The sequence below is a fragment of the Rhincodon typus genome, chromosome 39 (assembly GCF_021869965.1).
Source record: "Rhincodon typus isolate 14 chromosome 39, sRhiTyp1.1, whole genome shotgun sequence".
NCBI classification, from domain to species: domain Eukaryota; kingdom Metazoa; phylum Chordata; class Chondrichthyes; order Orectolobiformes; family Rhincodontidae; genus Rhincodon; species Rhincodon typus.
Genome location: NC_063370.1, coordinates 9,875,080 through 9,891,002, shown reverse-complemented (window position 1 = coordinate 9,891,002; position 15,923 = coordinate 9,875,080). Strand labels below are relative to the sequence as shown.

Below are 15,923 nucleotides of genomic sequence, written 5' to 3'. Positions count from 1 at the left end.
GAGAGAGCTGTTTTGGGGAACTGAAGCCTTTACAGAATCTCAGAATTGTTTCAGTGCATGACGAAGCTACTCGGCCCATCCTGTCTGCACCGGATTTCTGAATGAACATTTCACTTAGTCCCGTTCCCTAGCTTCCTCTCCATAACTTGCCATAGAAAGCAGTCTATCTGGGTGCATCACAGCCTGGTATGGCAGCTGCTCTGCCCAGGACGGTTAGAAACTGCAGTGAGTTGTGAACACAGCCCAGACCATCACAGAAGCCAACCCCCCATCCACTGACTCCATCTACACTTCTCACTGCCTCGGGAAGGCAGCCAACATCATTAAAGACCCCTCCCACCCCAGTTATAATCTCTTCCACTCTTCAAATGGGCAGAAGATATTAAAGCTTAAATGCCTGTTCCAACAGGTTCAAGAACAGTTTCTTTCCCTGCTCTTATCAGGCTTCTGAATGAACTTCTCAAATTTTAAATTTAATATTGATCTTGCTCCTTGTGCACCTTCTCTGCAGCTGTAACATTGTATTCCTCGCTCTGTTCTATTACCCTGATGCACTTTGTATGGTATGATCTGCCTGTACAGCGCGCAAAACAAAACTTTTCACTGTACCTTGGTACATGTGACAACAATAAATCAAATCAAAGCAAACCTGCACATTTCTTTTCCTTTTTGAATTTTTAAATACTCTTTCATTAGATGTAGGTGCAACATTTATTGCCCACCCGAATTGCCCTTGAGAATGTGGTGGTGAGCTATCTTGAACCTCTGCACTCTGATTTAGGGACCCTCTATTAATGCCCTTAGGGAGAGAATTCCAGGATTTTGACCCAGCGACACAGAAGGAACGGCGATATATTTCCAAGTCAGGGTGGTGTGTGGCTCAGAGGGGAACTTGCAGGGTATCTAAGAAGCCTTGGTGAGTTGCTGCAGTGCATCTTGTAGATGTTTCACACCGCTGCTACTGAGCGTCAGTGGTGGAGGGAGTGGATGCTTGTGGATGTGGTGCCAATCAAGCGGGGGCTGCTTTGTAGTGGATGGTATTGAGCTTCTTGAGTGTTGTTGGGGCTGCACTCATCCAGGCAAGTGGGGAGTATTCCATCACACTCCTGACGTGTAGATAGTGGACAGCCTTTGGGTAAACCTTGCAAACAATGATGTATTTAATTTGACTAAATGAGTCTGAATCAGAAACTCTCACTGGGTGATGGGGTCCATCCAGGAATGACTCATCCTGTCATTGGCCGATTTTCCTAATAATCTGACCGAGTTCCAAAGCCAACGGTTGCTATGCTGCTGACGTTTCTCTCATTGCCTTCAGTGATGCCGTTTGAGGAGGTTTGGAATCGCAGCCACTGTCGGGCCATTGAGGTATTGGTGGATGTTGTTCGAGAGTATCCGAGTGAGGCGGAGTATATCTTCAAACCCTCCTGCGTACCTCTCCTACGGTGTGCCGGCTGCTGTGGCGATGAGAAATTAAGGTGCACGGTACGGGAGATGTACAACGTAACGATACAGGTAAGAAACGGCGATTTGCAGCCCAGCAGGCACACGCTTATCGATTGTCCGTGCTGCTCCCAACCAGGTTGAGCAGACGCACGCCAACCAAGAAACAGCAGGGAGTGCTGTTTGGATCTACCTCCCCACTGTAGCTCCTGGGTGTACTCCAATATCCAATGGAAAAGGAACAAGGAAGAGTACAGGAACAGGCCCTTTGGCCCACCAAGACTGTGCCAACACATGGCTCCTTTCTAAACTAAAAACCTTTTGCCTCTGTGCTCTGTATCCCTCTAACCCCCAGCCTATTCGTGTATCTGTCAAACTTTGCTCTCGTTCTTGCCTCTGCCACCACCTCTGGCAGCATATTCCAGGTACTTACCACCCTCAGTGTTTTCTTTTCTAAAAAAAAACTTGCCTCTCAAATTTCCTTTACCCCTTATTACCTTAAACCTACGTCCCCTGGTCATTAACATTTCTTCCTCGGGTGGGGGCAGACTCCAACTATCCAGGCGCCCCCCTGATAATTTTGTAAACCTATATCAGGTCACCCCTCCTCTTTCGACATTGAAGTGAAAAGAAGCGTAGCCCCACACTTCTAGTAGTTAGTGAGACAGAGTCCATGAGAGAAATTTCCTGGAAGATAGGACATTGAAATGGGCCATTCAGCCCAACAAGTTTATACGAGCCTTTATGCCGCATTCAAACATCCTCCTCTCTTTTCTCATTTAAAACCAGCATCGTGACTCTCTTGTGCCTTCTCTCTAGTTGTCTGTCTATCTTTGCCTTAAATGCAATTGTATTATTTACTTCAACCACTCCCTGTGGTGTAATAGGAAGCGGAGGCAGGCTGTTTAGGGCCCATCAACTCTGCTCTACTATTGAATTAAGTATCAGTTGCTGTTTTATGTTGGAATAGTTTCAATAACTCTTGAAAGACTGCCAGCCATAAGACACTCTAACTCTACAAAGAAACAATAGCCAGGAGAATACCAATGTTTCCCAAACTTTATCCCAATAGTGGTCTCATTTTCAAGGCTTGAAAATTTAGTTCCCCTTGGTGAAGAGTGGGAGTGAGGGCTTGTTGGAGTGGGGGTCACAACTGTCAGAACTAAACTCCACCTCAAAATTTTACTTCACCCACTTGGAGTCCAGAGCCTCACTCTGGGAAGCCATGCCCTACATTGACTTGGTGACATCTTATTTTCTCTTGGAATCCTGTGACTCAAATCTCTGTTGATTCCTTCTATAACATCACGGACTTTTGCAGTTAACCCTTGATGGGACTTGGTCTGACACACTCCATTATGCAACAGGAACAAGTTCCATATTCACATCAGTTTTTTTTTAAGGATATGGGTTTCATCTGATGCAGTGGGTTGGTGCAGAGGACAGTATGGGCAAGAGTCCTGGGTTTGATCCACAAGCTATGCTCGTGTTGACTCAGGGAGCACACCGGTTCTTGCATGTGCTCACTTGTCTGATGCAAGACTTCCAAGAACTAAGCCTTCTGATGAAGGAGCAGCTTATGAGTTTAAATAAACCTGCTGGACTATACCCTGGTGTCGTGTAACTTCTGACTTTGTCCACCCTAGTCCAACACTGGCATTTCCACATTATTCCAAGAATTAAGTAGTTAGAATCCTCCTCAGGAGAGAAAATTGGACAAATCAGATGGGTAATCTTTAAGACCCGGGGGTTTGAAGGGAATGGTGTGGGTCTGTATGGTGTGCCAGTCAGTTCACTGCCCATCCATTGCTCTTGGTGGGGAAATGGTGTACTATTGGTAAAGTCTATGGATCAGTTGTCCTAAGGGCCAGGCTCTTGCTGTAGGGTCATGCCTTCGAATTCCAGAAGACGTAGGAGCAGAAGTAGGACATTTGGCCCATCAGATTTACTCTGCCATTCGATAAGATCATGGCTGATCTGGTAATCCACTTCCTCCCCCATAAACAAAAACAGAAATTGCTGGAAAAACTCGGCAGGTCTGGCAGCATCTGTGGAGAGGAATCAGTTAACTGATTCAGGTCCTTTCCCCATAACCCTTGATTCCCGTACAGATTAAAAGTCTGTCTATCTCGTCCTTGAATACACTGAACAGCCCAGCCTTGACAGCCCTCTGTGGTAAAGCACTCCCCATATTGACTATCCCGAGAAGAAATTCCTCCTCGTCCCTGTCGTTCATGATAAGCCCCTTTCTCTGAGATGATACCCTCTGGTCCTAGGCTCTCCCACAAGAGGAAACACCCTCTCCGCATCTACCCTATCAAGCCCCCTAAGGAATCTTTTAGGTTTCGGTAAAGGCTGTCTTTCCTTCATTTTTCTAAGCTCCAGCCTATCCTGATAAAATCCCTCCACACCTGGTGTAAGCCTCCAATGGACTGTCTCCAATGCCTGTATATCTTTTCTTCAATAAAGCGACTGAAACTGTTCATTACATTCTGAGTGACGTCTAACTTTTACACCGTATTATTAACAAGACCTCCCTATTTTTATATTCCATTCCCTTTGAAATAAAAGCCGACATTCCATTTGCCTTCGCCCTATTAACTGCTGAACTTGGATGCTAGCATTTTTGTGATTCACCTACAGATCTCCTTTTTGTTGTAGCTTTCTGCAATTTTTGTCCACTTTAAATAATATTCCATTCCTTTATTCTTCTAGGAGCATTACCATGCATTTTCCTAAAAGATACTCCATCTGCCAAGTGTTTTCCCTCTCACTTGGCTTGTCTGTGTATCTCTGCAGATTCTGTAACAAGCTCACCACTTCCAACCTAATTTCGTATCATCTGCAAAATTGGCTGTTGCACATTTATCTTTCAGATCCAATTAATTCCTGTATGTATTGTAAATAATGGTGGCCCCAGCACTGGTCCCTGTGGGACTCCATTAGCTACAGATTGACATCCTGAAAATATCCATTTTGTCTCAATGGTGTCTTCTAGACTGGTTGGACTGGTCTGTTCCTGTGCTGTATAACTGTACTCGTTAACCAATCCTTGATGCTAATATATCATCACCAAATTCTTACCTTTTATTAAGTAGCCTGATGTGCAATACCTTATCACCAGCTTTCTGGAAATCTAAATATATTACTTCTGCTTCCCCTTCTACTTATCCTACTGTGTCACCACCACACAGAATTCCAACAAGTTTGTCGGACATGAGTTCCCCTTCTGCTGGTGGCTACGTCTCGTATGTGTGATCGTTTCTACGTTTCTAAATCCCAACAAAGCCAGTTGAATTTAAATTCAATTAATAAAATTAATAAATTGATGAAATATAAAGCTAGTCTCACTGCAACAAGAGTCCATTTGAGAAAGAGAATGGGCCTTACCCTGTCTATGCAACGTGTGACTTCAGACCCACAACAATGGGGTTGATTTCTAATGCCCCTCTGAAATGGACAAGCAAGGCACTCGATTCAAGGGCAATTAGGAATGTGTTGGCCTCGCCAGTGATGGCTGCATCCAGAAAAAGTGTGGCACGGTGGCTCAGTGGTTAGAACTGCTGCCTCACAGCACCAGGGACTCTGATTCGATTCCACCCTCGGGCGACTGTGTCTGTGTGGAGTTTGCACGTTCTCCCCGTGTCTGCGTGAGTTTCCTCCCACAGTCTGAAGATGTGCAGGTTAGGGTGGATTGGCCGTGCTAAATTGCTCAGTGTTCAGGGATATGCAGGCTAGGTGGATCAGCCATGGGAAATGCAGGGTTACAGGGATAGGGTAGGGGGGTGGGTCTGGATGAGACACTTTTCAGAGCGGCAGCATGGACTCAGTGGGCCGAATGGCCTGCTTTCACACTATAGAGCTTCTGGATTCTATAAATAGCTTCCTGGAGTATTTACTGAGTGACTTGCTCAGTTAACTGAGCCACTTTATTGTTGTTAATCATTTCAATAATTCACCTGTCATTTTTAAGGTAGTGAATCATTTTGCATCAATCTTTGCCAGGTCATTAAATTGAAACCTTTGGACCATGTGACTAGCCAAGAGGAGAAAATCTTCACTGAGCACAGCAGCTGTGAATGTCGGTGAGTCTTGGGCTGAAATTGACCTAAACCAGATTTCATGTTGCCCCCCACATGGGGTGTGGATGTACCTGAATGGGGGCTGAATGCAATAGTGTGCCTATTCAGTGGGTGTGGATTCTTGCAGGTTACGTAGGTGTATGCAGGATGTATGGCACAGGCCATTCGGCCCAACCAGTCCATGCCAGTTTTTAATGCTTGAAGCGTCTTCCAAGTCTTTCCTTGTCTAAATCTTCCGTTGTAAGCCAGAAAAATATTACAGCTGAGAAAGCGAGGCTGTTCAGCTCATTGTATCTGTGCCTTCTGAATAAAGTAGCTGCCCGTTCTCATCCCACTCTCCAGTGCCTGTTCTGTAGCCCTACAGAGTTACACTGCTTCCGGTGTCTCGTCCTTTTCAAGTGGGATGAGTGTTGCCAAACTGGCAACGAATTCCAGGCACCCACCAGTCTCTGGGGAGAGGGGATAAAGATCTTTCTCGCGTGTAATCCTTCTTCCAATCACCCTAACACTTTTGACCCCTGGTAATTGACTTTTACTGCTATGAGAATTCAGTCTTCCCTGTCCACTCTATCTAAGCCCCTGTATTATTTCATATATTTCAGTTAAGTTGCCTCTCAGCCTCCTCTGTTTTGAAGAAAACAGCCCTTCCAACCTTTCATCACAATTTTCAGTCCTGACAAACATTCTTGTAAATCTCCTCTGTATACTCTTCAGTGTTTACATCCTTCTTGTAATGCACTTACTAGAACTGTGTACACAACTCTATCTATGACCTAACCAGTGTCTCGTACAGATTGAGCATTCCATCCCTATCCTCGTGTTCAATACCTTGCCCAGTGAAGGAAAACATCCCATGTGTTACCTTCATCGAAAAACCAAAAGAATTGCGGATGCTGTGAATCAGAAACAGAAATTGCTGGAAAATCTCAGCAGGTTTGGCAGCATCTGTGGAGAGAAATCAGAAATAACGTTTTGGATCGAGTGACCCTTCCTCAGAATTTTGGGGATGGCTTCTAATTATGCTCCCCTCTTTTTTTCCCCCCCACCCCCCCCCCCCCCCCCCCCCCACAAGAAAAAACATTGTCAACTCCATCAAATTCATTCAGAAATTTATAGGCCTCCATGCTTCTGTGGGAACTGACTCACACTGTAGGAAACTACAGAGAGTCATGAACACGGCCCAGTCCATCACACAAACCAATCTCCCATCTGCTAATTACAATTATACTTCTCACTGCCTCAGGAAGACAGCCAACATCATCAAAGACCCAGTTATAATCTCTTCCAACCTCTTTCGTTGGGCAGAAGATACAGAAGTTAAACACACGCATACCAACAGGTTCAAGAACAGCTGCTTCCCTGCTGTTATTAGACTTCAGAATGGACCTCTCAAATTTCAAATCTATTGTTGACTTTGCTGTTTGTGCATCATCTTTGTAGCCATAACTTTGTAGTCCTTGCTCTATTCTGTCACTCCATGATCTTTGTATGGTATGTTCTGCCTGTAGTGTACGCAAAACAAAACTTTTCACTGTACCTAGGTGCATGTGACAATAATAAATCAAATCAAGAAAATCACTGGGCTATTGATGCTCCCCCTCTCTCATAACAGTGGTCCATCCATCCCTCTCCTAACATCTCTCTGGCAGTGGTCACTGGACAGGTTCTACCTGATCTGCCCAGGAACACAGAGTCCAGTTTGTAATCACCACCCGTGCTATAGCTTTGGGCTAATCCACTATCCATAGAGGCAACAATGGAATCTGGATCATTCTTGGAATTTGTGGCCCACCTCTCCATTCTGTTTGGCTCGGTCTGTCTCTGAGCAGATTCTGGTGGTGAAGGCCTTGAAAGTCTTGTCTGCCTCCTTTCTTAGAAATTGTTCCATTTGTGTGGGATTTTGATTAATTAAAGGGCAGAGAAAGTTGATGTGATTTGATCGAGATGATCCAAATCATGAAGGGTTCTGATATCCGAGTAAATAAGGAGAAATGTTTTTTTCTAATGGCTAGAGGGTCATAAACTGGAGCGCACCAAATCTTAAAATAATTAACAAAAGGAGCAGAGGAGGAATAAGACCATAAAATATAGAATGAAATTGGGTCTTTTGGCCTGTTGAACCTGCTTTGCCATTCAATCATGGCTGATATGCTTTTCAACCCTTTTCTCCTGCCCTCTCCTCATAACCCTTGATCCCCTTACTAATCAAGAGCCTATCCATCTCTGTCTTCAATACACTCAATGACTTGGCCTCCACAACCTTCTGCAGCAATGAGTACCACAGATTCACCACCCTCTAGCTGAAGAAATTCCACCTTCACTCGGTTCTAAAGGGTCATCCCTTCATTGAGGTTGAGCCCTCAAGTCCTAGTCTCTCCTACTAGTGGAAACATTTCTCCATGTCCACTCTATTCAGGTCTCTCAGTATTCTGTAACTTTCAAATGCCCCTCAATCCTTCCAAACTCCATGGAGTACAGGCCCAGAGTCTTCGACTGCTCCTTGTATAACAAGCTCTTCATCCTTGGGATCATTTTTGTGAACCTCCTCTGGACCCTCTCCAAGGCCAACACATCCTTCCTTGGGTATGGAGCCCAGAACTGCTCTCAATATTCCAAATGTGGTCTGACCAGAGCCTTAAACGGTCTCTACATCTCTGCTCTCGTATTCTAGCCCTCGTGAAATGAATGCTAACATTGCATTGCCTTCCTAACTGCCAACTGAACCTGCCTCTTAACCTTAAGAGAAGCCTGAACTAGGACTCCTAATTCCCTTTTGTGCTTCAGATTTCTGAAGACTTTCCCCATTTAGGAAATAGTCTACGTCTCTATTCTTCCTACCAAAGTGCATAACCTCACAAGTTCCCACATTGCACTCCATCTGCCACTTCTTTGCCCACTCTCTCCTAGTCTGACCAAGTCCTTCTGCAGTCCCTCCTGCTTCCTCAACACCGGAAATTTCTTGCACAGTGAGTTATGATCACTGCCTTGGAGAGTGTTGGAAGCAGATTCAGAAGTGACTTTTCAAAGGAAGTTGGACAAATTCTATAATTTGGGGAGACAGTCGGTAATAGTAATGTCACTGGACTGGTCATCTGGAGCTCCATGGGTTCAAAATCATCACTGTGAATTTGCCAAAGATCCTCTAACAGCACCTTCTAAACTCTCAGCCACTTCCCTCTAGAAGGACAAGGGCAGTCAATGCATGGGAACTCCACCACCTGCAAGTTCCTCCCTAAGCCCACTCCCCATCCTGGCTTGGAAATATGCCGCTGTTCCTCCAGTGTCGCTGGGTCAAAATCCTGGAATTCCCTCCCTAATGGCCTACAGCAAACGGACTGCAGTGGTTCAAGAAGGCAGCTTGCCACCTCCTTCTCAAGGACAACTAGGGACAGACAATAACTGCTGGACCAAACAGAACACTCACAACTCACAAGTGGATAAATAAAACTTATGTACAATTAATAAAGTCACATCTAGAATTGACAATGACAAAGACGACCTCAGTACATGGTCACCGTGAAACTGAAATTGTTATAAAATTCCATCTGTTTGACTAATGCCTTGGGGAAGGATATCTGTCATATTACGTAGTCTGGCCTACACAAGACTCCAGGCTCTCTGCAAAATGGTTGACTCTTAACTGCATTCTGGAATGGCCTAGCAAGCCCCTCAGTTGAAGGGTAATTTGGATGAGCAACAAATGCTGACCTTGCCAGCGATGCTCATGTCCCATGAAGCAATAAAATCTAATTTGCAGGGTTTTGGGGGGAAGAGTAGGGTGTGGGAGTAATCGGGCATTTTTTTTTTTCGGAAAATCCTCCTCCCCTCCCCCCCCCACCCCCTTAGCTATGATGGACCAAATGGCCTCTTTCTGCACCGTCGAAATAATATCAGTCTGAATTTTTTGTTTCTCTCTTTCTTTCTCTTTAGACGACGACGGAAGAGATTGAAAGGTAACAGGTATGGGAAGGATTCCTGTTTCCAGAAAAACTAGCTCTGGGACTCCAGAGTGAAACATCTACTGTTTTATAACGTGAATGTTTGTGACCTTTTGCTCAAGAGATGAGTCTTTTTTGCCTTTTTTCAGGAGAAACAATAAAAGGAAAGGTCAGAGGCGACGGACAAAGATAGAAGACGTGCCCGAGCTTAACCAGTGAGTGTATAATCATTGTTTATGTACTGAAGGTGAAGGGTAAAAACTTGCTCTGTTACCACGCCTGTGAGCGACACATAATTTGAATTGAGATGCTGTCTCCAGATACACTCAGCAAATGGGTGATTATATCTGTATAGTCTTTAAACAGCTCTTATCTAAATTGCCTATGACCATTTTTATTTGCTGTTTGAATGTCAGAAGCTGTGCTTCATTGAGCACAGTTCCTGCACTTTGGAACTGCCAATTCCCAGGCCAACAGCTTAATGTGATTTCAGGTAATGTTCTCATTACTCGTTGCTTTTGTTACTATGGGAACCAGATTATCATTTGCACAAGGGTATCCATGGACATGGCGGAGCATTGAGCAGCCATTACCTATTCTTGAAGAGGCTGAATGGCCTCCTGTTCTTTTCCTCCCTAAAGGTGGTTTCTTTGTAGTCTTTCATGGGATCATTGGTGTCACTGTGGTTAAGAAGGCATTTAGCATGCTTACCTACATTGCTTTGACCTTTGTGTATAGGAATTGGGACATTGGTAAGACCTGTTCGGAGTACTGTGTGCAATTCTGGTCACCTTGCTATAGGAAGGATATTATTAAACAGGAGAGGGTTCAGAAAATTTTTACCAGGATGTAAATGGAGGGATTTGAGATATAAAAATAGTCTGGGAGTTTTTTTTTACAGGAGCGTAAGAGGTTGTGGGGTGACCTTTATAGAGGTTTACAAAATTGAGCGTGGCTTGGATAAGGTGAATAGCAAAGATCTTTTCCCCAGGGTGGAAAAACTAGAGGGCATATTTTTATGGTGAGAGGAGAAAGATTTTAAAAAAGGCAATTTCATTTGAGTCGTTCGTGTGTGGAATGAATTCAGAGAAAGTGGTGAACGTAGGTTTAGTTACAACATTTGAAAGACATTTGGATAAGTTCCTGAATAGGAAAGGTTTGGAGGGATATGGGCCAAATGCAGGCAGGTGGGACTAGTTTAGTTTGAGAACGTGGTTGGCATGGACTGGTTGGACTGAAGGGTCTGTTCCATGCTGTATGACTCTGACTCTATAACTGAGTGTTTAGCTAGGCCATTTGAGTGCAGTCAAGAGTCAACCATATTGCTGTGGGTCTGGATCATGTGTAGGGCAGATGAGGTAACAACAGTAGATCCCCTTCCCTAAAGGGGCATTAGTGAAGCGGATGGATCTGTATAAAATGAATGATTGCTGTTACGGTTACTATCGCTGACTAGCTTTATTTTTAAAAATTCTTTAATGGGATATGGGTGTCATTGGCTTATCCAGCATTTATTTCCCACCCCTCGTTACCTATAGGGGGAGATGACGGCCTAGTGGTATTATCACTGGGCTGTTGATCCAGAGACCTAGATAATGTTCTGGGGACCCAGGTTCGAATCCTGCCATGGTGGAATTTGAATTCAAATTCAATAAACATCTGGAATTAAGGGTCTGATGATGACTATGAATCCTTTGTCGATTGTCAGGAAAAACCTATCTGTTTCAATAATGTCCTTTAGGGAAGGAGACTGCCATCCTTACCTGGTCTGGCCTACATGTGGCTCCAGACCCACAGCAATGTGGTTGACTCTTAACTGCCCTCTGGGCAATTAGAGATGGGCAATAAATGCTGCCTGGTCAGCGATGCCCTCATCCCGTGAATGAATTTTTAAAAAAAATAGGCTTTTGCACAGTCATCCACATTGCTGTGGATCTGGAGTCAAATGTAGACCAGACCAGATAAGGACAGCAGATTTCCATTAGTGAACCAGATGGGTTTTCTTTTTATGACAATTGCTAACAGTTACATGGCTACCATTTTATTCTAGATTTTTCTTTTTATGAGTTTGGATTTCACCATCTGCCATGAGGGGATTCAAATCTGTCTTTCCTCAAATTAGCCTGAGGTTCTGGATTACTAGGCCAAGGCATTACCACCATGCCATCATCTCCGTAGCTGTCGCTGTAACCAAAACCTGGTAAGTGGGTGGAAGCAGTGTGGACTGAACCCTGATTTCCCTCTTCTGTTCTCTCTCTGTCAGATGCCCCTCATCGAGGCGGAGGCACCTCCAAGCAGCCTGAGGCCTGGCTTGCGAGATCACTGAACCGTGGAGAGACATTTTGAATGCGGAGCTGCGGCAATGACGGGCAACGTTGGCAGCTTCTTGACGTTGTTGTGGCTGCCTTTCCTAGTGCAGCTGTCTGAGTGAACTGGAATTTGCTCATTTTTGAAGGGGGAGGAGGCCGAGAGGGAGAAGCATAGTGCAGGGGGGTTGCTGCCTTTCAGCCCACAGACTCTGCACTGGCTCTCCGAGTGAGCATCTTGCCTAGCACCATTCTCCTACCTTCGTCCTGTAACCTTGCACGTTCTTCCTACTCTCAAATCATTATAAATGCCCTTTTGAAATTTGAAACCAAGCCTGCCCTTTTTAAGGCAGTGCATTCCACATCGCTGCATGAAAATAGACTTTTGTCTTTTTGCTTCATTTACCAAAACTTGGCTTTTAAATCTTTAAACTCTCGTTTCACAAGTGGGAGCAGTTTCTCCCGATCTCCTGCATCCAGACCCATTTTGATTTGGAAAGTATCTCTATCAGAGCTCCTGACCACCACGTTTTCGCTAGGGAACACAGCTCCCTACTGTTAACTGGAAACAGTAAAAGAATAACTCTTCTTTTAATTGTGATTTTGAACAGAATATTCACTCAGCATGATCTATTTTAAAACTCTAATCCAGAAACCTTATGAGCTGCACGAGTTGAGGAATTGCGTGTGTCTGTATTTTTAAACTGATCTGGAATTCCCCTCATTTTTTTTTTATATATATCTAAGGAAGAAACTTGCAATTATTTAGCACCTTTTGCAGCTTCAGGTCATTTCCTCAGTCGCTTTGGAGGCAAGGGATTGAAGCCTAATCACCGACCCGCAGGAAATGCCGATGAGCACACAGCAAGATCCCACAGAGGCGTGTGATAAATGGATAATTACAAAAGGCACCTCTTAAAACAACCTGGGAAGTAGCCCCACGACTTGTGTTCTATCTGATCTTTTCAGGTGACCCTAGTCACTAATTTGTGCTGGGGTGTAGCTGTAGGTGTGCTGACCTGTAGGGGGGTGGGGGGTGTGTGTGTGTGTGTGTTTATATAGCATATACTGTGACATCATGGTAGTATCCCTACCTCTGAGCCAAGAAGCACATGTTCAGGTCCCACGTGCTCCTGAGATGTGTCATAACATTTCTGAACAGGTTGATTTGAAATATTTGTAGTGTGACACCTGTTGCAATCTGTCACAGAATTATTCCAGTGTGGGAAAGAGGCCTTTCGGTCACTCTTGTCTATACTACCTCTGAGCAGTTTACTTGCAGCCATTCTCCCACCTTCTTCCCACAATCCTGCAATTCTTTGTTTTCTGATGACAACAGTCCAACTGAACCTACTTCCACCACAGCATCAGGCAGTGCATTCCAGACCCTGACCACTCACTGAGTGAAAAATCTTTTCCTTGTTGCTTTTTTGCTTATTTTACTGATTTACTTTAAATCTGTGCCCTCTTGTTCACCATAGTTTCAAGAGTGAGAACAGTTTCCACTGATGAGGGAATCTTGAATTATGGGGATATAGTTACAGAATAACAGGATAACAACTGGGATGCAAAGGAATTTCTTCTCCTGGAGAGTGGCGAATGTCTGGAATTCTCTACCCCAGAGAGTTGTGGAGGCTGGATCATTTAGAGGAAGTACATTTCTGAAATATCAAGGGGTTGAAGGCTCAGCAGTTGACACAAAAGAGGAGTTGAGGCCTGGGGTAGATCAGCCGTGATCTTGTAGGATAGCAGGGTAGGCTTGAGGGCTGAATGGCCTATGCCAGCTTCTGTATATGTTATGATTTTGAAAACCTCTACTAAATCTCTGTCTTCTCTACTCCAGGGAAAACACTCCTAACTTTTCTCCAATCTATCCTCCATAACCAAGGTTCCTCATTCATGGAACCATTGTTGGAAAAGCTCTTCCACACCCTACCCAATCCCTCCACATCATTCCTACAGTGTGGACATCATACTGCAGCTGAGGCCAAATTAGTGCCTTTGATATTTTCCAAACAACCTGCTCAGATGTTATGACACACCTCTGGAGCAGTTGGGACTTGAACCTGGACCTCCTGGCCCAGAGGTAGGGACACTACCACTGCACAATAACAGCCCTCAAATGTGTGTCTCCTACTGGGTCCTCTAGCCCTTTTCTTGAGAAATTGCAGTGACTGTAAGAGAACTGCTAGCTTTCCAAACAAAGCTTTTGCATCCTCCCTTGTAGTTGACTTCGAGTATGATTACCATTGGCATTTCTTGCAAGCGACCCCCTAAAATTCTGCACACATTTGTTGTGCAGCGGAATTTAATTGATATTTTGGACTTATCGTTCTATCTCAAAAACCCCAAGGCGAAGGTTGAGCTACTCTGACATATGCAATAAAAATGCTTTTTCTAAATAAAAACTTCTGTATTGCTAATTCTAATTTGGGGGAGAAAGATTATATACTTGTTAGTCATCTTCAATTCTTCTCTTAAAGTTAAGTCTGAGCTACAAAGTTATAAGTTCCACGAAGGGCAGGTTCCAAATGCACGTCAGCCAGAAGGGGAATTAACTCCATGTTGTTGGCAGCTGTCTGCTTCACACCAGCCATCAGCCAACCTCCTTCCTCCAATCACCATCACCACCAAAAGGAGCCTGTGATGTGGGAATGTATACGTACACGTGATGGCATGAAATGGGACGAATGGCCACCTCCTGCTCCATTATAATCCTGCACTATTGTGGTCCAGAGTTATGAATGGTGATGGTAGACAGCTCCAACCTCTCCTCATCCCATGGCTGACCAGGAATTTCTAGAAGCTCTCACGCTCTTGCCATCTGTCATTGGTATTGGAAGGATTTACAAGTTGGTGTTCCAGCTGTTTGTTTTTATGAGCACGTGCTCCTTGCTCCCAGAGTTGGACTTTAACCTGGAGCTTCTGGTTCAGAACCAGAGCAAGACAGCCCGTTACACCAGAGGTCTACCTTCGTTTTGACATTTGCCAAGCCAATTTGTGTTGTAAGCTGTGGTGACGGTGCAGCAACCGGGGGGCTGTAAGCCGGTAATCAAGTTCAAATACAATTCCAGATGGATGACAGACGGGTTTCTGTAAGTTTCACATCCTTAAAATGGGAGAACCTACTTCTATGTGCTATGTTGGTGCAGCTTTTGAGCTCTGGCTGAGGTATGCTGTTGGGTCTGAGCAGAGGAATTGTTTCTCTTTTTTTTCGTACAAAGTGTGAAGGACTCAAAAATCCACCATTCGGTACAATCGTGGCTGATCGGATAGTGGATCTTTGATCCACTTTCCTGCCTCCACCCAATGACTCTTCATTCCCTTGTCTATTGAAAATCTATTTCAGCGTTGATTAAATTCAATGACTGACTCCATGATCCAGTCTCCACTATGTGCTGGGGGCAGAGATTTCCACAACCAAATGACCCTTTTGAGAGAGAAACAAATCTCCTTGTTCATGTCTTGAAGGGGAGATCTTTTATGTTATTTCTCACAGTTTTCATCCTCCCCCACCCGCCACCCAAAAGCACGGTGGCTCAGTGGCTAGCACTGCTGCCTCACAACACCAGGGACTGAGGTTTGATTCTACCCTCGGGGACCGTCTGTGTGGAGTTTGCACGTTCTCCCCGTGTCTGTGTGGGTTTCCTCTGGGTGCTCTGGTTTCCTCCCACAGTCCAAAAATGTGCAGGTTAGGTGGATTGGCCATGTTAAGTTGCCCCAAAGTGTTCAGGGATGTGTAGCTTAGGTGCGTTAGCCATGGGAAACACAGGGATAGGGTAGGGGGATGGGTCTGGGAGGGATGCTCTTCAGAAAGTCTGTGTGCAACTGTTGGACCAAATGGCTTGTTTCCACACTGTGGGGATTCGATTCTTAAGAGAAAATGTCGCCTCAAGATCTTATATGTTTCAATGAGATCACCTCTCATTCTTAACTCCAATAGATTCATGCCCAACCTGTCCAAACTTCCTTCCCTGAATTCAGGAAGAGATGTGAAGGGAACTGGCCAAAGGGGAGTTCAGTATAGAGGTACAACTGACAGAGATGGGGTTGGGAAGATAATGCATGTATTAATGGATGAGGACTGAGGCAAGGAATCTTGCAGCAAATAACTCCTCTGATCCCCAAAGACTGTCCACCATCTACAAGGCACA

At 44.7% G+C, this 15,923-nt stretch overlaps 1 protein-coding gene across 2 annotated transcripts in view; it reads left to right on the top strand.

The window, feature by feature from the left end:
• The window catches only part of LOC109922076 (vascular endothelial growth factor A-like), a 29,490-nt gene extending 15,292 nt beyond the window's left edge, over nucleotides 1–14,198 (top strand). The window contains exons 4-8 of one of the 2 annotated variants that reach the window (XM_020522103.2): nucleotides 1,319–1,515; nucleotides 5,449–5,528; nucleotides 9,456–9,485; nucleotides 9,613–9,678; nucleotides 11,727–14,198. In XM_020522103.2, coding sequence (XP_020377692.1) covers nucleotides 1,319–1,515; nucleotides 5,449–5,528; nucleotides 9,456–9,485; nucleotides 9,613–9,678; nucleotides 11,727–11,766 — 413 coding nt within the window. In that variant the 3' untranslated portion in view covers nucleotides 11,767–14,198. The remainder of the gene's footprint in view (nucleotides 1–1,318; nucleotides 1,516–5,448; nucleotides 5,529–9,455; nucleotides 9,486–9,612; nucleotides 9,679–11,726) is intronic. The other variant, XM_048618384.1, reaches the window with a different exon arrangement.
• Nucleotides 14,199–15,923: the final 1,725 nt, after the last annotated feature.